The 23,417-nt window shown below is 39.4% G+C and overlaps 1 protein-coding gene across 1 annotated transcript in view; it reads right to left on the bottom strand.

The window, feature by feature from the left end:
- Positions 1-23,417, bottom strand: part of BPTF (bromodomain PHD finger transcription factor) — a 167,386-nt gene that overhangs the window by 107,319 nt on the left and 36,650 nt on the right. The window contains exons 2-3 of the mRNA XM_019637646.1: positions 15,530-16,352; positions 2,390-2,613 (exon numbers count right to left, since the gene is read on the bottom strand). Coding sequence (XP_019493191.1) covers positions 2,390-2,613; positions 15,530-16,352 — 1,047 coding nt within the window. The remainder of the gene's footprint in view (positions 1-2,389; positions 2,614-15,529; positions 16,353-23,417) is intronic.

Genomic DNA, 23,417 nt, shown 5'->3' on the forward strand with positions numbered 1-23,417 from the left:
TAACGAGTATACCTAGCCCCCAGATCATGGCTTCTAAATATCATTCTCCAATAAAAAAGAACGAAGACTCCTTAGAGTGCATTCTAAGGCTGGGGCACAGAAAACACAACAGGAGCCTGGAGCATCTTGTAGTGCTGGAAAGAGAAAGTGCTGGATGAATGAATGAATGAGTGAATGAATGAATGAAGTGTCTTTAAAGGACACACAACTCACCTGAAAAAGCTCCCAATGGACAAAGCTTGGACAATTCTACTTTAAGAAAATGGAGACTTTTTTTTCAGTAAATGGAGAATGGGGAAAATCAATAGGTATATATGTTTATCAGATAATATTGGGTTATTGGAAAAGTCACGATACAGTTTTGCAACGAAAAACATAGAAAAAATACGTCATGACTTTTCCAACAACCCAACATATGTAGAAGAGTAGAACCAGGCAGTTAAACTTTCAGAGTCATACATAATCATTTCATCTAAGTTAAGATTAAAAGGTACTATTAGAAAATACTGGTGATACTTATGAAACATGCACAGAGCATATCTGGTAGGATTTTTTTAAATGGCAATAATGGTTGTCTCTGGAAAAAAGAAGGTGAAATGGAATTATGAAGGTCACAGGTTTATTTTTCACTGGATAACTTTTTGTACTACTTACAGCTTTTAGAAAATATCATGGGGGCCGGGCCGGCTGAGTGACTCGTTGGTTAACAGTTGGTTTGGGAGTGTGAGCTCTGAGCAGCAGGGCTACCGGTTCGGATCCCACATGGGCCAGTGACACTGCACCCTCTACAGTTTAGATGGTGAACAACGGGGCTGCCGGTTCAGATCCCACATCAGGGTCAGTGACGCTGCACCCTCTACAGCTAAGATGGTGAATAACAGCTCGACCTGGAGATGGTCTGCTGTGAGTCACCCGTGATGGCGTAGGCTGTGGGGCTGGCCGGTACCTGGTGTGAGTTTTCGTGAGCTGCCCTGAGCCACCGTGAGCGGCTGTCCCAAGGCCGGTAAGCGACTGCCTCAGCCGGGAAGAGCGCAATGATCATAATACCAACATGGGCCAGTGAAGCAACGTCCTCCACAACTAGACTGAAGAACCAAAGAACAGCAACTTGTCTGTTCCCCTTCCCCAACGCTGTTCCCTCCCCAATTCCCCAATAAAAATCTTTAACGAAAAAAAAAGTCACGGGCATCTTATTATCTTTTAAAATGCAAAGGATTTTTGAAAGCAGAAAGTTGAGCAATAAAATCAGTAAGGTAATAATTAATATATAACCCAAATTATAAAATAAATATCCAAAAGTCTATACTGATGTAAATAAATGACTGAATAAACGAATGTAGAATAGACATATCTCTTGTACAGAAAAATCCCAAATAATTTTTATATTTATATATAAATAACTGCTCCCTGAAGGAGGTGAGACGTAACACTCCAACCCCTAAATGTGGGCTGTGCAAAGTGACTTTCTTCCCAAAAGCAAAGAGCAGGTAGGAGGAATAATTTTATAATGGAGAAGCCTGACAAACACTACCTCAACCATATGATCAAAGTTAACACTGTGAGTGTAAGTCATGCTCATAGCATGTAGTCTTTATATGATGATGAGAATGGCACTTCACCTCTGTGGTCTTCCTCCCCAAAATGCGTAACCCCAGGCTAAGAGAAGAACCTGAGATAAACCCATATTGAGGGCATTCTACTAAATGCCTGACCAGTAGTACTCCTCAAACCTGTCAAGGTCATCCAAAATAAAAAAAGACTGAGAAACTGTGGCAGTCTAGAGGAACCTAACGAGGTATGATAACTAAATATAATGTGATGTCCTGGATGGGAATATGAGACAGAAAAAGCACCATTCCATAAAAACTAAGGAAATCTGAATGAAGTATAGACTTAATTTATTACAATGTATCAGTATTGGTGCATTAGTTATGACAAATGTACTGCAGTAAAGATGTTATTAGTAACAAGAAACCCGGGGCAGGGTACATGGAACTCTCTGTACTATCTGAGCAACTTTTCTGTAATTCTAAAACTATTCTAAAATTAAAAGTCTTACTTAAAATAATAAATCAAAGAATAAACTTTAAAACAATATTATTTCTCATAATTAAAAATGATTCCCAAAAAGGCTTAATAAGATACTTGGATTAAAAAAAAAATGGGGGGATTATAAGTAATGACCAGGCCAAGATACAATACACTAAAATGCATAGCATCCCTAATTCCTATTAGGATGAAAAAGGTTCGTTTGGGAAAATAAAACACAGAGAATTCAAGTAAAATATACACACTTGATAGTAATTTTCAAATTCTGTAGTGATTTCATACCCAGAGTTTATCTCAAATGTAACAAGAAGTAAAATGAAAACGCTTCCTTCTCTCTCACCGTTAGCTGCCGCCAGAAAGGATTTGTTACTGCCCCGAGCCTTATTGGTCAGGTCTTCGGTTATGTCCATGTGCCGGTGGATTTCTTCCCGCATTTCTTCCAGAACTTTGCAGAGTTCTGCTTCCCAATAATCTTTGTCTAGGCAGTCCATTAATTCTGCAAGCTGGACCTTTGTGCTGTAGTACCAAATTTTCTTTTCGTTTTCATTTTCTGTATCTTCTTCTCTGTTTAAGAAAGGTACAGTAACATTTTCTATGTTAGACACAATGGCACTTATGTGACGCTTTCATCTGTTCAATGAAAGTTAAAATATGTAACAAAGTTTGTGCACTAAAGCTCAATATATTTGCTCAATATACAGACAAGAAATCCCTTCAAGTCTCATTCAAACTCAAGTTACTCTTATTTCATTTGCACAACCTCTAATTATTCTGATTTCCTGTCCCACAGCAGCTTAAGATAAAATAATTATGAGTAGTAGTGGGGTGAGGAACTAGTACAGCAGCAAAGGTTATCTAAAAAAATGACCCAGAGAAACAGGACCTCAGGGTTCAGGGCATGTGAGTACTTGGTGGCAGACAGTCTTGGCTACATTTTAATCAACTTTCAGATCATCAGTGGAACAATGTGATATGCAGAATTTTAACCAGAAAAATTTAACTATATTCAGTACATGGCCCGTCCAGAGCAGGTCCACATTACAATAAAGCTGAGAAGTATTTCCATAAAAATGGTGTAAAGGCTCTAAGTTCTGGTCCTTGAAGGAGTCATCTCAGTGGAGAATGTCTCATCTTTCTTATTTTCTTATGGAAATGAGTTTCTCTCAAGCTGGAGAGAAACTTCCTTTTCAGCTTTAGTCTCTCCAATGCTCCCGTTCTCTTGTAACAGAGGAACAGACTCCAACAGGGATGCATGGTCACTAACTAAAAACACAAGGCAAATTAACGTCTAGGGCCAGACTTAGAGACTAACACAAGTGATTGTATTTCTTCTCTCATTCAAAAGAAATTCAGGAGTGTGTGCGAGGTACTTAATGAGAAAGAGTCTAACTTTCCTGTCTACTCAAGGGCAAACTCATGGAGTTGAAAGAACTGGGTTTCAAAAAAGATATGGCTTTAAATGGGCTCGGTCACTTATGAGATAGATATGAGACCGTGGACACGCCACAACCTCCCTGAGCCTCTGGGACACTTTATTTACCATAACAGTACCTGTTTTCAGAGCCACTGGAACAATTAAAGCTATTATAATAAATAAGACATCTATCATAGTGCCTAAGCACATCACTGGTGATCAATAAAAATACTGTTACTATTAAGGTAGTAAATAAATACAAACTTAGCAAAATTTCAGGAATGAGTCATTAAGTAATTCCGAAGAAAGAAGCGATATATTAAATGATGGATAAATAAAAGGATATAAACATTGTCAATAATTTTAAAGAAATGAAGATTAATAAAGGGTTGCTTTTCTCTTTCAGATCAGCATCTGCTGGCATATGAGATTAGTAAATTTCTATTAAAAGCTTTTTACAATTTCTGAGAATCATTTTTTAAATTGGCTCTAGATTTCACTCTATAATGGGTATTTCTACTGCCTTTTTGGACTAAGACATTAGTCTATTCCAATTAACAATGTTAAAGATGTCAGAGTCCTCTAATAAAAAAAGATTAATAAGAAGCTTTCAAAAGGCAATATCAAATAAAAAATCTAATTAAGTGACAATATCAAATCAGCAAGTACTTAGTGAGCTTTGACTGAGCTATAAGAGTTACAGCACTGCCTGATACTTTATTTTCTAAAATATCAATCTTTAGGATTTCCCCTTTTATAAAGATGTTGAATTCTTTAACTGTTTGCTTTTTCCTCTTTATTCAGAAATACCTAAATATTTCAATGGAACAAGAAAAACATTCTACGTAAAAATGTTTTCTGTGTAGAAAACGCAGTTTACAAGCATACGATGTCAACATGAAAATGAGATGCTATGGGAACAAATGTAATTAAATGGACATTCTGTCCATTTTTTTCAAGCAACTCACAGACTATTGAAAGGGTCCCTTAACAGCCAACTTAGTCCATGCTGGCATCTGCATAACTTCCGTCTTAACAAAGAACAGTTACTTTTAATTTTAATCTTAATTTTCACCTTAACAGAGAACTCACTACCTCATATTGCAGTCTGTTCTAGACTGGAATCGCTCTTTTGGGAAGTTTTTCTTTTTAACGAGATGATGCAAACCTAATACACCCACCAACTAGTCCTGGTCCTGCCCGCTAGAGTTTTGTGATATAAACCTAACACCTCCTCCACATGCAGTCTTTCAAATCTTTCACAACATCTGTAATTTTACTCTGTGTTTTCTTTTCAGGTCAAATATGCTCAAATACTTTAGTCACTCCTCATACAATATGTTTTCCAGAGTCTTCATTATCCTGACATTCTTCCCTTAAATGTATAGCTTGTCAATGTCCCTCTAAAAATGTGACACGCAAGAATTATTTTTTATTCTCCTAATCAAAGATAATACTTAACACTGATATTTGTTTTTCTTCTTGGAGCTACATGTAGAAGGATGAATTTTTTAAAAGCATAAAGTAACAAAAAGCAAGCAATACTGCTAACGCTTTCAAAGAAAAATTGTCTTAATACTTATGCATTTGAGCATATTTACAGTTTACATAATGAAAATTATTTGTTCTAATTGTAAAAGTGACGACAGCAGCTTTCTCATATAAATATACACAGATCCGTATGCATTGGGTCGTCGAGAAAGTCATGACACATTTTTGCATTGAAAAACATAGAAAAATGTCATGACTTTCCCGACGACCCAATATATTTGGTTTTGGGGTTAGAATGTGCTTTCCACAGAAACTCGGTCCCTACAATGTTCCATGTGCACACCCAAACCGGCACAGCTTCCCTACAGACACTGCTCAGCTCAAGGAGCCCATAGTATGGCAGGAAAGGACAGACTGGAATGAAAACATTTGTCAAAAAACTAACTTTTCAGCAAACATTCATATGTCTACATTTTAAAGTTCGGCTTCTACTTTGGCAAGATAAGCAAGAGGTTAATGATTAACAGTAAGTTTTGTGTTTCGCTTCTAAACTCACAGAAACTAAGAATAAAGAACACTAGTGTAACTGGGTTGAATAGCAGGTCCCCAAAAGTCATGCCCACCTGAAACCTTAGAATGTGACCTTATTTGGAAATAGGGTCTTTGCATATGTAATGAGCTAAGGATCTTGAGATGAAATCATTCTGGATTTGATGTAAGGCCTAAATCCAAGAACTACTGGCCTTATAAGAGAGGACAGAGAGACACATGGAGAGGGTGATGTAAAGACGGAGGCAGAGGTTCCAGTGCTGCATCTCTCCACAGGCCAAGAAACATCAAGGATTGCCAGCAGCCACCAGAAGCTAGAAGGGAGGCATGGAAAGGGCCCCTGGATTCTCCAGAAAGAACCAATCCTTTCACAGTGATTTCAGATTTCTGGCTACCAGACTCATGAGAGAATAAAATCTTGTCTTACATGATTCAGTTTATGGTAATGTGTTATGGCCGCCCTAGGAAACTAATACAGATTTTGGTGCCAGGAAATGGAGTGTTGTTCAACAAAACACCTAAAAATGTGCAAGTGGCTTTGGAATTGAGTGATGGGGCAAGGCTGGAAGAATGTGAGGTACTTGATGGAAAAGGCCTAGCCTGCCTTGGGGAGACAGAGGTAGGCAGAGGTTGGAGTTGTGCTGCCAACAAGCCGAGGCACACGTGGGGCACCAGGAGCTGGACGAGGCAAGAAAGGATTTGTTCTTAGAGCTTCTGGAGGGAGCCCGGCCCCGCTGACACCTTGATTTTAGGCTTCCAGCTGCCAGAGCTGTGCGAGAATAAATTTCTGCCCCCCACTTTTTGGTATTTTGCTATAGCAGCCACAGGACACTAATGCAGCTAGGGATTCAGCAAGTAAAGACCACGCTAGGTCAGGCAGCCCAAGGAGGTTAGGAGCACACACTCTGGATCCAGGTTGCATGGGACTGAGGCCTGACTCCGCCACTTACTATTGATAGTTGTGTGACATGGAATACATTACTTACCCTCTCTATGCTGCAACTTCTCCATCTGAAAAATGGGTGACAGTACTTACATAAAACGCTGTTGGGGGGAGTTGAATTAAAATATGTAAAGTGCTTAGAACACTGCCAGCACCTCATGGGTGCAATGTACAGAGGTGTTATTATTTTCTTCATCTTATGAAGTATGTGATATCTACCTTAAGACAAATAATTACAAGTGAGGTTTGGTATTAAAAAAAAGAAGTCTTTCGTGGCGCAAGAAGGAGAAAGGTTCAGAGAAAGAAAGCCCTAAGAAATGGCAATAAATAGGCCAAGACTTAAAGGATATGTTAGCCAAAAGTTTTTTTGGGTGTTTTAGTTTGCTTTTTATTTATTTTGTTTTTGGGTGGTGGGAAGCAAGAAAATTAAATGTACAAAGTTAGGGACCTGTGGACTTTCTGTTAAGAGCAAATGGGGATAATTGAAAGTGTTTTCAACTTGGGGGGAAAGGAGACCTGATCAGATTAGCTATTTCAAAAATCATCCAGCTATGGAACAGTGAACAGACTTGGGGGATGGGGAGCTATATATAGATCAGTCTGGAGGTTAATAAACTAGTCTAATCAAGGTGATGTCAGCTTGTTATATGGTAGGGACAGTGAGAATGGAGAGAAAGTGATTCAGTATTTAAGAGGTAAGTAAAAGGCATAACAAACAATATAGGACAAAAGACTATTCTCAGGTTTCCAGTTTGAGCAGCTGGTAGGATGGTGATCCCATTTACTAAGCTGGGAATACCGGATGAAGGGTAGGTGATGGGGGAAGTGATGAGATCCATTGCAAATATGTTGTGTTTGAGGTGCCTGCTCTGTGGACATGGCCAGGAGGCTGCTGGACATACAGAACTGGACATGGGCAGGAGGAGTATAGATATACGTTTGATGGCAACTAAGCCAGCAAATAAAAAGGTAGCTTCCAGCTAGGATGGGGAGAGGCAGGTAGAAAGCTGTGTAGATTAAAAAGAGTAATTTAGTTCACTTGGAAAATGAAAAAATACAGTTTTAAAATGACGTGTCCAAGGTAATTTTATTCAGGACGGAGATGGAGAGAAAAAGGTCCTAATCTAATTTGGCAGTTCCTATTTTACTAAAAGTCTCAATTTCAGAGCAAAAGGTTGACAGGATGAAAGCAATATTTAAGAAAGATTGGCTCTCTTACATATTGGATTAAAATCAATCTCTAAATTATTTATCCAGTATCCTGGTTCCTCAGGTGGACTATAAACTATAAGTAACCTTTCTTTTATTATGTGCTTTGATAACACACACAAAAAAGCATGTTTTTAAGTATTAAACAAAACTAATAATGGAAAAACTTAATTTCTACAAACTACCAGCAATACAATTAAAAACTGTTTCCTGCCCCATGATAATGATTCATCATTTTAAGCTTCTGGGCTCCCAGGAAGAGCATATACCAAATCTCCACATACTGTGAACTGGGCAGTTGACATGGCTACCAAATTTTCACCAGAAGTATACATATAATCTACCACAAGGGGGCACTTCAACTGAAACTGTTTTCATCCAACTTTATAAAGATGTAAAATCTTTCAGGTTTACTCAAATTAGTGACAAGAAATACTTAGTTATCACTAACAATGATATTTAAAGTGTCACATTTGATTTTACAAAGAAAATAATAAAAATGTCAAAGCATGAAAAAAGATATCCTTATTTGTCTGAAATCTTCATTAAATTTTGTATACTTTATCATGCATTTAGAAAAGCAATTTGAGGCACTATGATTAAATCTTTAAGCAAATAAATTTAAATCAATAGTTTCACTGCCAAACATATAACTTAAAGAATTTTGCTGTTCAATTTAGAAAAGTAGATTATTTCATTTCATCAATAATGTACCACAAATTCATCCACAACTTCAAAAGTAACTTCCTAAATCCTTGGACTCATGTAATTTCAAAGGTTTGCACTTACTTAACTACATTCAAAAGGTCTTCATCTGAGTGTTGTTTTATATAATGATGCTGACTTATCAACAAACAAAACTCTTTTGGAATGCCACTTAATTTATTTTGTAGTTTCTAAAAAATGCCTTTGTCTCAAATTTTTAAAGATCTCAGAAATACCCAGCCCAGATATAGCAAAAACCATTATACTATCTCCCTCCCCTCCCCAGTTATAATAAGCATTTATATTAACAGCTAAAAACCCTGCAAGTCGCAGACTTCTCAAGATGATGGCTTGGAAACCACTACCGTATAAAATTAGTTATTGAAAATATTTTTATAAACAGGTTCTGAAAAAAAAATTCCAGGTCCCACTTCCTACCAGCCATATAGAGTCTTGGGCAAGTCCCACGGCAAATTATTTAACCTCTCAGAGCTTCGGTCCTTTCATCTACAAAATGCAGACAAAAATAGTACCTGTTTACTGGGTTCTTGTAAGGATGAATGAGAAGAATCTATATTAAACGTAAGTACTAAACTTATGGACCTTAGTCTCAGGGAGGGTTTTATGAATTTGACCTCAAAGGCAAGTGAAGTAAAAGCAAAAATAAATGAAGGGAACTATATCAAATTAAAAAGCTTCTGCACTACAACAGAAACCATCAACCAAACAAAGAGGCAATCAACCAAATGGGAGATGATATTTGCGAACAACACCTCTGATAAGGAGCTAATATCCAAAATATATAAAGAACTCGTACAACTCAACAACAACAAAAACTCAAATAACCCAATTAAAAAATAGGCAGAGGATCTGAACTTACACTTCTTCCAAGAAGACACACAAACAGCCAACAAATACATGAAAAAATGCTCAGCTTCACTAGCTATTAGGGAAATGCAAATGAAAACCACAGTGAGGGCCGGCCAAGTGGCTCTGTTGGTTAAGAGCTCGCTCAAGAGTTTGAGCTCTGAGCAACAGCGGTTCGATACCCGGCCTGAGCTGAGCTGCCAACTGGTGGCAGGATGGCTCAGCTTAAAAAAAAAAAAAGAAAACCACAGTGAGATACCACCTCACACCTGTTAGAATGGCTGTTAACAAGACAAGTAATAACAACTGTTGGAGAGGTTGTAGGGGAAAAGAAACCCTCATACACTGCTGGTGGGAATGTAAACTAGTACAGCCACTATGGAAAACAGTATGGAGGTTCCTCAAAAAATTACAAATAGGGGGACAGCTGAGTGGCGCATTGGTTAAGAGCTGGCTTGGGATGCCAGAGGGCCCGGTTCGGATCCCACATACGAGGGCCAGTGACACTGCCCTCTACAGCTAAGATGCTGAACAACAGCTCAACCTGGAGCTGGGCTGCCGTGAGTCGCCGGCGACGGCGTAGGCTGCAGCCCCTGCTGCAGTGGGTTGCCATGGGCTACCATGTGTGGCCAGCAGCCGCTGTGAGCGGCCGTCCAGAAGCCGGCGACTGATCTGCCTCGCCCGGGAAGAGCGCAATGATGGTGCCAACTTGGGCCAGTGAAGCAACGTCCTCCACAACTAGACCGAAGAACAAAAAGTCAGCAACTTATCTGCTCCCCTTCCCCCAATTCCCCAATAAAAATCTTAAAAAAAAAACCAAAACAATCCTTTAAAAAAAAATTACAAATAGAAGTATCATAAAACAGCAATCCCTCTTCTGGGTATATTATATACCCTAAATATCTGAAAACATTTACCCATAAAGCAACACTACTTATGGTGGCCAAGACATGGAAACAACCAAAGTGTCTTTTGACAGATGATTGGATAAAGAAGATGTGGTACATATACACAAGGAATACTACTTGGACATAAAAAAAGATAAAACACTGCCATTTGCTACAACATGGATGGATCTCGAGATTATCATGCTAAACAAAATAAGCCAGACATAAAATGTTGAGAACTATATGACTTCACTCACATGTGGGATATAAAACTGAAAGCAAAAGCTCATAGACACAGGCAACAGTTTAGTAGTTACCAGAGGAAAAGGAGAGGATAGGAGGAGGTAGAAAAGGGTAAAGGAGTCACACATATGGTGACGGAAGGAGATTTGACTTTGGGTGGTGAGCACACAAAGCAATACACAGATGATGGATTATAGAATTGTACATTTGAAGCCTACATAATTTTATTAAGCAATGTCACTCCAATAAATTTAAGTTAAAAAAAAACTAAATAAATAAAATGTTTTTAACACTTGTGAGGGACATATTAAGTGCCCAATAAATGTTGCTGTTGGCTAGTTTTACTAACCCATCACCAACTAGTTCCACCTTGATCTAAAATCCTAAAACCAAGGCCTTCACCTTTGATTATTGTGTAATAAGCTTTACAGATGGCAAGGCCTGACTATATGTGGACAAAGCACCTTTGGCCTCTCTCCAGCCAGAAAGGGCAGCACAGGAAGTGAGAGTCAGTGCAAATGAACATCCAAAAGGAAAGGCAGGATAGGGAAGGGAAGCATAGGAATGGGAGAAGAGCAGCATGGAATAACTTTCATTTACTTCCTAATTTATTCACAGCAATCCTGATGACTCTGAGCCCATTTGGGAGGGGATTTGAGACTCAGGGTACATGGTCTGTTAACTGCTGACTGTCTACAGCGATTACAAGCACCAGGTTCCCGAATAGGCAGTGTCAAAGACTTTTCACTTAAAATGAAATACATTCTTCAACTTCAAACCAAAATGTGGTTACAGTTACCTCACCATTTGCAATGACTTTGCTAACGAAAGTTTTCATGCTACCACCTCCATAGCAAGATGTAAAAAAAATTTTAAAAAGCACAATAAACAACATGACCAGATATTTGCAAGGTGAGGGGCAAGGAAAGAAATTACACAAAATTTTTTTAAATAACTGATCCAAACCAACAGTATATAAAACTTTATATGCTGATTCTCAAATCAGTTCCTGGATTAAGGTAATAGACTGAATCCACACATCACATTCTGCTCCCTCCTGAAACCCTCTTAAAATTGCTAAAGAAATATAAGGTGTGATCAAAAAATACAGTGAATGTTTCAATTTTTAAAAAAAATTTATAGTAAAAGACATATTGCCATTAATCCTCCTCAAAATACTCCCCCTCACTTTGAATACACTTATCCCATCATTCTTGCCACTTTCTGAAGCAGTTCTGGAAGTCCTCTTTCGTAAGCGTCTTTAGTTGTGCTGTTGTGGCTGTCTCGATGTTCTGAATCAATTAAAAACATTTACCTTTCATGGTCGTTTTTACTTTGGGGAAGAGTCAAAAGTTCCACGGTGCCTGATCCAGTGAATAAGGTGGATGAGGACACACCGTAATGTTTTTATTTGACAGAAATTGCCAGACCAGAAGTGATGTGTGACATGGAGTGTTGTCATGATGGAGAATGATTTACGGCACATTTGAAAACCACCTTCTCTCAACTGTAGTTCACATCCGACTGATTGCACCGAACAAGCTGAAACTTGTCAAACACTGTTACTAAGGTTCGACACACCGCATCCCATATTGAAGAATCCTGCCTTTCCACTCAGCAGCAGCATTCACCATAGTTTTTTATCACACCTCATAATTTTAAAGATATAAACCCACAAAGAGAAAACAAGACAACAAGAAAATTTTTGAAAGCAGAAAAGCAGGTGGACAAATAATAACTAACTGCCGTAGCAGAGCCAAGAAAGCCCAATCCAAAACCAAAAGCGTGAAGCTGAGAGCTGACTATCACAGTCCTCAAAAGGCGCTGAAAAGGAGAGCAGGACGTACAGCACGGAACTGCTTGAAAGCTGTTTAAGGAGTAGATGCCCAGACCACCCATCCTCTTCAGGCCATTAAAGGTTTAGTCTCGGAAATAAAACTGGACCAGGGTCAGGGTACTAAAGGCGCAGGTGTGAACAAAGGTACTGTACAGAAAAGCAAGGCACTGAGTGGCTATACATAGAGTAAATACTGTATGAATGTTAAGTGCAGCCCACTTCCACCACTCAGCCAGCCAGACCCTCATGCTCCAAGTAGGACACCAGAAAAGGCCTCCCTGGGCCATTTGACCAGTTCAAGAGGAAGGACTAAAGATAGTGACATCAGGGATTCCCAACAGATTAGGAAAACCCAACCAACAGTTAAGCTCAAAATTGATAAGGCCTACCCACTTGCTCAGAGCTTCCAATCACTGCATAATCCCACAATGTTAATCAGGAGCAGAAAATTAAGGATTAATAGACATCTGAAGATGAGAGAGACAGACCAAAACAAACATCAGGAAGAGCAATTCAGAAGAAACAGAGACTATGCACAGAAGGAAAACACACAAAAAAAACATTAGTAATATCCTAAGAAAAGAGAAAATTTTATATCCAATAAAACAAAACCAAGGTTTTATTTTTTTTTTTAAAAATGAGGAAGATTCTAGAAACAACAGAGCTCTAAGAAAAATTTTAAAATATGATAGCGGAAAAGAAAAACTAAATAGTAAGGCTGGAAGATCAAGATAAGGACATCTAGAAAAAGACACACACACATACACACACACACACACGCCCAACCAAAGAGGAAAAACTACAAAGAGGAAAGCTGAAGAGAAAAGATAAGAAAATCAGAAGACCAAAATAGGAAGTCCAACATTCAATAAAATAATAGTTCAAGATAAATATAACAGGAAAAAGGAGAGGAAAAAGTCCTCAAGAAAAGGCTTCAGAACCAAAGGATTCAACTACCAGACTGAAGGTGCCCACCAAATACCCAGTGAATTAAAACAGACCCACACATTATCACTCTAAAACTGTAGAACACTGGAGGCAAAGAGAAGATTCTATAAATTTCCAGATAAGTCAAAACCAGTCATATACAAAGAATCAATGAATGGATTCAAATTTCTCAATAGCAGCTGCAAAAAGACAACTGCACAAAATTCTGAAAATGTCTGCTTACTCAGTACCATCTTTATAAACCAAGGGTGAGCCTGGCTACGATACTTATCTCTACCTGGCTTGGCTTGACCTTGGACAGGTAATGTTCCTGCTCTCTCTCTTCTCCATGTCCTGCTCTGACATTCATTTCATCCCACCACAGATTTTCTGATTGACCTAATTCTGAGTTAGAAGACAACTCTGAAAACATCAGAAGCTGAAAATACAAAGTAGCCCACTGTCTCTGATCAAATTTCCACAGGATGTCCAAAACCAAGTCCACACTACAACACTGCCAAACACCCTGACTGAGGTAAAACCCTCTACTTTCCCAGACTGCCTCCCGATCTTCCCACTGACCTGCCTGGAAGGGTCTCTTGAAAACTCTCAGGGAAGCAGAAGCCAGACTATGACTATGAGTGTGCTGGGCTTATCTTCTCCTGGGGGACTGCAACCAATAATGGCAGAGCTGGGCCAGCCGAATGGCACGTTGGTTAAGAGTTGGCTTGGAACGCCAGCTCTGAGCAGCAGGACCCTGGTTCGGATCCCACATGAGGGCCAGTGACACTGCGTCTTCTACAGCTAAGATGGTGAACAACAGCTCAACCTGGAGCTGGGCTGCCGAGAGTTGCCGGTAATGACACAGGCTGCAGTGGGCTGCCATAAGCTACTGTGAGTGGCCATTCAGAGGCCGGTGACCAATCTGCCTCACCCAGGAAGAGCGCAATGATAATACCAACATCGGCCAGTGAAGCAACGTCCTCCACAACTAGACTGAAGAAAAGGACAGTAACTTGTCTGTTCCCCTTCCCCCGATTCCCCAGCGCTGTTCCCCTCCCCCAATTTCCCAATAAAATCTTTAAATAATAATAATAATGATAATAATAATCATGGTAGAGCCGATCTTTCCTTAGACAGCTGGTTTGTTCTTTCTGCTCCATTTTACATAAAGTAAAACTAAAAAGAGCAGCAAGAAAATCCTAACACCGGGCCAGCCAAGTGGTTCAGTTGGTTAAGAGCGCAAGCTGCGCCTGAGCTGAGCTGCCGCTGAGTTGCCACCAGGTGGCCAGATGGCTCAGCTGGTGAGAGCATGTGCTTCCAACAAGGTTTCTGGTTCCACTCCCGCATGGGATGGTGGGTTATGCCCACCTGCAACTAAGATTGAACACGGCACCTTGAGCTGAGCAGCCACGAACTGCCGACGGGCAGCCGATGGCGACTAGACTTGGAGCTGAGCTAGCTGAACCCTCCACAACTAAGAGTGAAGGACAACAATGTGGCTGTTCCCCTCCTCCAATTCCCCAACACTGCTCCCCTTCCCCAATTCTCCAATAAAAAATCTTAAAAAAAAAGAAAGGAAATCCTAACACCAACGTGAGGGTGCAGATTACCTCAGGATGGACTGTAGGAAATGTAACTGGGGAAGGACCATGGTGGTCTTCTGCCTAGTGATGTTCAAGTTCCTATCCTAGAACACAGTGCTGTCTATTTTGTATTGAACACAATGCTGTCTATTTTGCTTTTTCATACACTCTGCTTTCTTTTAAAAATTTTTAAAACTGGGCCGGCCAAGTGGCGCAATGGTTAAGAACTGGCTTAGGACGCCAGAGGGCCCCGGTTCGGATATGAGGGTCACATATAAGGGTCAGTGACACTGCCCTCCACAGCTAAGATGCTGAACAGCAGCTCAACCTGGAGCTGGGCTGCTGTGAGTCGCCGGCAACCATAGGCTGCAGCCCCTGTGGCGGTGGGTTGCCATGGGCTACCATATGTAGCCAGCAGCCAGCCTGAGCGGCCAGCAGCCGCAGTGTCCAGAAGCCGGCGACTGATCTGCCTCGCCTGGGAAGAGCGCAATGATGGTGCCAACTTGGGCCAGTGAAGCAACGTCCTCCACAACTAGACTGAAGAACAAAACGACAGCAACTTGTCTGTTTCCTTCCCCCAATTCCCCAGCACTGTTCCCATCCCTCCAATTCCCCAATAAAAATTAAAAAAAATCTAAAAATAAATAAAATTTTAAAAACTTTTAATGTACATACTCTTTCAAGTTAGAAATTATTTAACTATACAACTCATTAAATCACAAAGGTTCAGCTCACATCAGCAGCATAGCTCTGCTACATCAATCATGAAGTAAACCAGCTTAATTTTAAATACGTACAAAAATTAATACCAGATTTACTTACATTATGAGTCTTCGGTTTAAGAACCAGTATTTCCTCCGACTTCTGTCATATCCAATAGGTTCATGTCGAATATATGGTTTGTTTTTTTGGATTTCAGCAACGCAGTCAGTCACACCAGGCACCTTATGTGCCACACAGACCTCACACTGCCACTCATCCTCCGGCACCTCCTCGAGAGGTGGCTTCACACATTCCAAATGGTATACGGCTGAACACGTCTCACAGCAAAGCAAATCCCCAAGTTTGTGACAAACCCTACAATGGTCATCATACTGGATTACCCCTTCAGACATCAGTTCCTCACGAGCAATATTTGTGGTAAGAAACTGATCGACTAAGAACTGCAGAACTTTGATTTTGTTCTCCACTGGTCCATAAGGATAGTCATCTGCCTCTTGGTAAGGAAGAACATGATGGTACTCCTTATCGCTCTCACAGTACACCCGCAGCACCTCGGGCCACGTCATCCCATCAATGAAATACAGCGTGGAGTTAACACTGTCTTTCAGATCAGCGGGTCCAAAGGTAGTATTGGAAGTATCTTCTTCACGCAACACTGCTTTCAAAAGCACAACGTGCATCTCCGCCATAAGTGTACACTGCTCTTGACTCACCAAGGCTGCACAAAAGTCCTCAAAGCGAAAAGGAGATAACCTTAAAACAGTGCCAAAGTTCCGCAGTACCTCATAAATGGCAATAACATTCATTATATGCTCATTAGGCACCATTAAATCCTCAGAGGACTTGGGAAACTCAAGGGGCGGGATGTCCTTTTCTTCCAAAATTGGAGAACGAGGCCGATGTACTCTGGGTTTTCGCCTACCTGTAAATAAACAAATGGTATAATTACAAATCAATGTATTATTCTACAAATGAAGGGTTTTCCAGTTTTTCCTATTTGGATACATGCCTCGAAAGATAAAAATGCATATTTGTAATAACTGTCAAGTTAAAATAATATCAAGAAGCAATGATTTAGTTTCATTTTTTAGGTCTATAGAAAAATCTAGATTCCAAGTTTTCCCATTATATTCCAAACTAGAAGGAAAAAAAAATTAGTTATAATCAGCTCTCAATTACCTAGAGAGGTTAACTGGTTTACACGTCACCACGATTTTTTTTTTTAAAGCATATCTGTGAAAGATCTGACAAGAACATAGATGAGAAAAAACATCTCCATGTAAGATAACAGGTCTCACACCGTGTTAGCTACAATACAGAAATGCCTCTCAACAACCCAACAGGAAACTCTCTGGTGTAGCACCCCTTTTCCTCTGCCAGAAGGGCTTCCTAAGAGCCAAACGGGGAGTTCCACCATGAAGGTTAGGGGTGAGATAGAAAGGAAGACGTAAGGAGGAGGAAGGAAGAGAGCAGTAGAGTTCTAATACTGGGAGAAAATAAGGGGGTTGGAAGCCTCACCTAGGAAGCAGACAACAGTCTACATTTTTTTAGCAGTCAGTTAAGCAACTTTGGAGACCTGTTCCCTAATTTATGAGATGTGATGTCCAGGAATATATGTATGTATGTATGTATGTATGTATGTATGTATGTATGTATGTGTGTGTGTAGCATTTGAGAGCTTAGTTTATAACAATCACATATATCTCATTTAATCCTCTGAACAAGTCTATGAGACAGTTTATAAGCCCTACAGCATAAATAAGAAAACATATTGAAAGAAACAAGTTTCTCCTAATGTTTTCAGTATAGGAAATGTATTTTTAAGTATCAGAAATAATTTTAATGAGATCAATTAACATTAAATTCATTTTTGTACATTAAGTTTTATTAACCATAATTTTGGGTTGCTGGTACCATCTTAACTGTCTCCTCCCAACCCCACTGCTGTGCCCTCTCCCTGCCCCCTAATTTACTCTCATTATGCTCATGGGCAAACTAAAATGGTACACAGTACCAGGAGAAGAAAGCATGCTAAAGAATATATAAAAAGACGAGATCTTTTCATTTATACAAGGCACCCCAACTAGTCATTCACTGGAAAGGAGATTTCCCAAATAAGCATGTACCCATCAATTTCTGTAGAAACAAGTCCAAGGGATCACTCTGGGCCAGACATTGCTGGTGAGCCTATACAGTGAGAAAAAAGCCTCCTCCACCTTAGCAAACTTCGCAAAAGTGACACCATCTACACAGGTGCAGTTTTCAAACATTCAACTAAATCACCAAATTACCATACTAGTAAGCATCATGATGGGTAATCCAGTCCATTCCCCTGTCTTCTGGAAATCATGGGACATAAATGAACAAAATCAGAAAAGGAGTAAAATAGAAGACTAAACTAGAAGAATACCCTCCAATAAGAGAGTAGAAGAAACAATGAGACAAAAATGCTTATAGAAACAGTTCTCGTGTTCCTCTCAGCTGTTTATGCAAAACACTGTCAAAGAGAATCCAAATAAAGGATTATAGAAGGAAAGGCTGGAGAAAAGCGGCTCCAGGATCAGAACACAGAGGTCCTAGAATGTTAGGTTTAGGAGTTTGTACAGTATTTTATTCGGGAAGTAATGAGGGTTGGCACAGGTTTTCTTAGCAGGGCAGGGACATAAGTAGAATGTTCCAGAATGACTAGGACAGGGGGAACAGACGGGAGGCAGGGCATCTTGTACAACTACCCAGAAGATAAAGACTTAGATTCAGAGTATGGTTGTGAGAACAACAACAAAAAACAACAGATAAAAGTAACCTTTATGGAGAAAGAAATCAACTGGTATGGAATATAACACCAACACCCTGGGATTTAACTCTATACCACTTCCTTCAAAAGATTATTCTAATTCCACCCTCCCTCCCCCATTCTTCTGAATTCTTGCAGCCTTCTTTGAACCATACATTACTGTGTAAGTTATGTCTTCATGGTATCTACTCCATTTCCCCAGCTGAACACCCAACTCTTATGCCAAAGAAAATGTGGCGTATTTCTCCTATTGAAAGCATTGGCCGAGCATCACGAACCCTTTAGAGAATTTCCCTTCCTTCACACCACGTGAGTACTCCATCTCTTGATCGCTGGAGTGCAGCGGGACCCAGGGCAGACCAGCGAGTCTGCCTGGGACTTTCTACTAGGCGCTGAGTGACAAGTGCTCTGAAGCTGTCTTTCCATGAAGGTGGCCAGAAGCTATCTGAGACTAACCCACCCTTATGAAGAGGGGAATGAGGATGACAGAAAGAAGCAGAAGTGAGAGGTAAGTATTAATAACTCTTGAGTCCTGTTGGAATTTGTCCTTTGAATTTTCCAGTCACATAAACAAAAACCATTTCCCTTTTTGCTTAAGTGAACATGTCAGTTTTCTGTCACTTGCAAATAAGAGTACTGATTAAAACAGTATATGACACTGTTAGATAGAGTAGAATATCCCTTTGATACAATTCTACCTCCTGAAATTTATCCTACAGATATACACACACATGAATTTAAGTACAAAAATAATTAATGTGATAGTTTATAAAAGCTGAAGTTTTGTGTGTTGTATTTTTCTTTTGAACCTAAATACCCATCAATACTTACATGAATTATGAACTATGATACATCTACACAATGGAATCCAATCTAGCAGTTGAAAAGAACAAAGTAAAATTCATATGTGCTAAATTAAAAATCTTTAAGATAAAAAGACAGCTACAAAACAATGATCAGAATACCATTTGAGAAAAAAATTAGAAACAAAAGAAAAAGGGCAGGGCCGGCTGAGTGGCTCAGTTGGTTAAGAGTTGGCTTAAGAGCGTGAGCTCTGAGCAACAAGGTTGCCAGTTCGATTCCCACATGGATCAGTGACGCTGAGTGTGAGCTGAGCTGTCGCTGAGCTGCCAATAGGTGGCAGGATGGCTCAGCTGGTGTAACAACAAGATTGCCTGTTCCATGGTGGGCTACGCCCACCTTCAACTAAGACTGAACTTGGCACCTTGAGCTCAGCTGCCGCCTGGGTGGCTCAGTGGATAGAGCGTGCGCTCTTAACAACAAGGCTGCTGGTTCAACTCCCGCATGGGATGGTGGCTACTCCACCCACCCACAAGTAAGAGTGAACACAGCACCTTGGGCTTAGAGGCCACAAGCTGCCGGCAGGAAGCCAGATGGCAACTGGTGCCCTCCACAACGAAGATTGAAGGACAACAACTTGGCTGTTCCCCTTCCCCAATTCCCCAACACTGTTCCCCTCCCCCAACTCCCCAATAAAATCTTTAAAATAAAAAAGAAAAAGGGGCAATGATATGTATGTCTAAAAGCTCATATAAATCTTTTTAAAGTATTAATAGTTGCTTCTGGGAAGGAGAACTAGGGAATAGGAAAAGACTAATTTTCACCTTTTTATATTTTTTAATATTACATGCATATATTTTATTATAATATTTTAAAATAAAAATATTGGTCAGGTATCTATCAAACATAAAAAATTAACATTCAAGTCAATAAAATGATGCTGTTACTAATGGCTACTGATGGTCTTGTATGAATACAAACATAAGATTATGCCAAATTCAAAGATTCAAGTTTACAGAAATGAGCATAGATTATAGTGTATAAAGAGAAAACTCAAAATTAAACCACTTAAGCCTCTCAACTGTCAGTCGTTAGTGTTTAATTAAGCAAGTCAACTCATTTCAACCATTCATGGAAATGTTATTTAATATGCCATTGAGGATTACGCTCATTACCATTTTCAACATTGATCTAATATCTAGCAGATAAATTAATTTTTCTGTATTTTAAAAAAAGGATTAAAGTCAATCTCACTAGTTATCAGGAAAAGGCAAAGTAAAACCACAATGAGATACTGATTCATACTCACTGATGGACCAAAATTTAAAAGTTCAGTGAAACAAACTTTGGAGAAGAATGGAGAAAAACAGATACAACAGTATACCACCAATGGTACTATGAACTGGTACCCCCACCCTGAAGAGCAATTCAGTGATAAGTTAAGGTTGTATATGAAACCAAGCGAGTTTGCAACCATTTTATCCATGACCCAAAGTAAGAAATACATATTACATCTCAATCCAGTACACAGTCATCCCAGAATAAAGTTCTACAAAACACTACTCTTATTATCTGCCTTACACTAATATCTTCTTTTCTATCCTATTCTAATACCTTCTATTCTATTCTCTTTCTGCTTTTAAAACATGCAGCCCACAATTTGAAAAACATTTCTCTAGAGAAGCTTTCCTTTTGCACTTGCAGAACACTCGATATTGTCTATAAAAGCAAACAGTCAATCAAGCTGGAAACAACCAAAATGTGCATCAACCGGGGAATGGTTAAATTGTGGAACATTCATTTGATACAATTCTAAAAAGCAATCTTAAGTAATTCCGGGCTACATATGTCAGCATGGATCAATCTTAAAAACAAAAACACCATGGTATGGACGGTTAGCTCAAGTGGTTAACAGCGCAGAACACAGTGCTCATAACACCAAAGCTGCTGGTTCAATTCCCACGTGGGCCACTGAGGTGCGCCCTCCACAACTAGAGTGAAACAACTACTTGACTTGGAGCTGATGGGTCCTGGAGAAATACACTGTTCCCCAATAATCCCCAATACAAATATTTTTTTAATGCTTTAAAAAGAAAAACAAAAAACAAAAATACCATGAAACAAACACAAAAATTGCTACACAAGGATAAACAATTGGAAACCATACAAAATTATTGCTTATGGATGAGTGTGAGTGTGTGTGTGTGTGTGTGTGTGTGTGTGTGTGTGTGTGTGTGAGCTACTAGTTAACATCACTACTAGAATGTAATCTCCTTAAGGGCAGAGAGTTGTGTCTATGTTGCTTATTGCTGTCAACAGATGCTGGCACATAGTAAGGTGTATTTGTTGAAAGAAATAGTCATTTTGAAGTGCTAGCCCATGCAATTACACAAGGAAATGATGTTTTTACATTATTTGTTGATGTTGCAAATGTGTTTTTAGTCCTCACTATGTAAGTAAATAGAAAACTATAGTGAGAAGTCCTAGAACAGTGGTCCTCAAACTCTGTACATCAGAATCACCTTGAGGGCTGATTCTGATTAAAATAGCTTCTGATTCAATAGGTCTAAGACAGAATCTCAGAATTTGCATTTCTAACAAGGAGATACTAATTGTGCTGGTCTGAAGCCCACACTTTGAGAACCACTGCCCAAGAAATTAGAAAAGTCATCCCTCTGAAATTTAGATGAGTAAAAATTAATACACATCACTGAAAATCTGATTAGCACTACCTATGACGCTTGAGAGAAATTCAAATCTCAGGCCCCACCCCACACCTACTAAATTAGGATTTGCAGTTTCTCAAATGTTTCAGGTGATTCATACACTCATTAAAGTTTGAGAAACTGTCTTAAAACAGTCCATCCTAAAACTGGAGGGGCAGCAAAATTGCATGGTAAGCTATTAAAAGTAGTGTCAAAATGCCACCCAAATTTACAGAACCCCTGTACTCTGTGTTTTTATCTTTCTCCCCAAATAAATTCTGATGCGCAGCCACGTTTGAAAACCTACTGCTTTACAGAAACTGGCTATTCCCCCAACCAAGCAACGACTTTTGTGGAAACTCAAGCAAAATAACTAAAAGGTTGCCTCAGGAGGCATAATTAGAATAGAACTGATGTGAAAGGAAGATGAAGCCTAATCAAAGACATTAATAAGCCCACAAAAAGAAAGTGCAAAGGATTGGGAAGTGGTCTGCCTGAATTCTGGGGGGGGGAAACAAAACCCAAAGAGCAAGAATTTGTCAATGAATTTCTAGCATAGTCTAGGTTAAGGGAGAGAATTTCTTGACTGAGTAACAAAGATTCTGGCCCATCTGACAGGTTATTACCTTAACAGCAGAATTGTTACTATGTATAGACACTTTATTTAAATGACCTGGCAGTTGTGCAAGCAAAACTTGCCGTCTTTTGTATTCCATAACAGAAAGAAGTCTACTTAAGGTCTACAGGGACACTCTATTCTCTGAACTCTTTAGAAGAACTGGTCAACAATACTCATCAAGTGTTAACCGCTGCTGAGATCCTTTTCTACATGCCTGAGTTTTTAAAATATGTACTGTGGACACGATCTGTATTTGTTCATTTAAAAAAAAAACCACACACTTCTTTACATTTTAAACTGATATTGCCTTTATTTGCTGAAGTTGCGAGAAATCCTAGACCTTTTCCAAGGCCCTGATCAAATGTCACCTCTTCTGTCCTCTCCTGTGCCTCCTGGCACTGTGCTTCTCTGACACTTTGTACAGCTCTCCATTAGCATGTGAGCACGTTTATATCACAGGCAATTACTCATGTACCCCCCAGCTCATTTGTTAACTTCTTTAGAGCACACACCATGTGTTAGTTATTATAGTAAATGAAAGATATTCGATCAGCTGATGACACCCTGAAAAACTACCTGCAGAGGGTGGAGGTCCAGGGATGAGTTCATGCCAAGATTAAAACTCATTTGCCACTATAGATTTTTCATTTTGGCCTTTACGTTTTCATTTTATTAATTCTAAGAAGCGTATTTTCAAAGTGTTTTCAAACTTCTAGACCCCAGAACTCTATATATAATGTGTGTTTCTAAAGGGGAAAATGTAATATTGTCCCCCTATTTCTAACTGGTATCTGAGAGAAAGATGGAAACACAGTATTGGTATAGGGAGTGAGGGAAGATCATTTGACAAAAGCTAATACAGTAGATCTAATAAAATCAAGTTCTTTAATTATTGTTATATATATATAAACCATGAATGGCCTAAAAAATTAAATCATCTGTGATACCTTTACTAGTCATATTTTTGTTTTGGTTTTTTTTTTTTTTAGCTGAGCCATCCTGCTACCTGTTGGCAGCTCAGCGGCTGCTCAGCTCGGGCTGGACTCGAACTGCTGTTGCTCAGAGCTC

The sequence above is a fragment of the Hipposideros armiger genome, unplaced genomic scaffold (assembly GCF_001890085.2).
Source record: "Hipposideros armiger isolate ML-2016 unplaced genomic scaffold, ASM189008v1 scaffold_34, whole genome shotgun sequence".
NCBI lineage: Eukaryota > Metazoa > Chordata > Mammalia > Chiroptera > Hipposideridae > Hipposideros > Hipposideros armiger.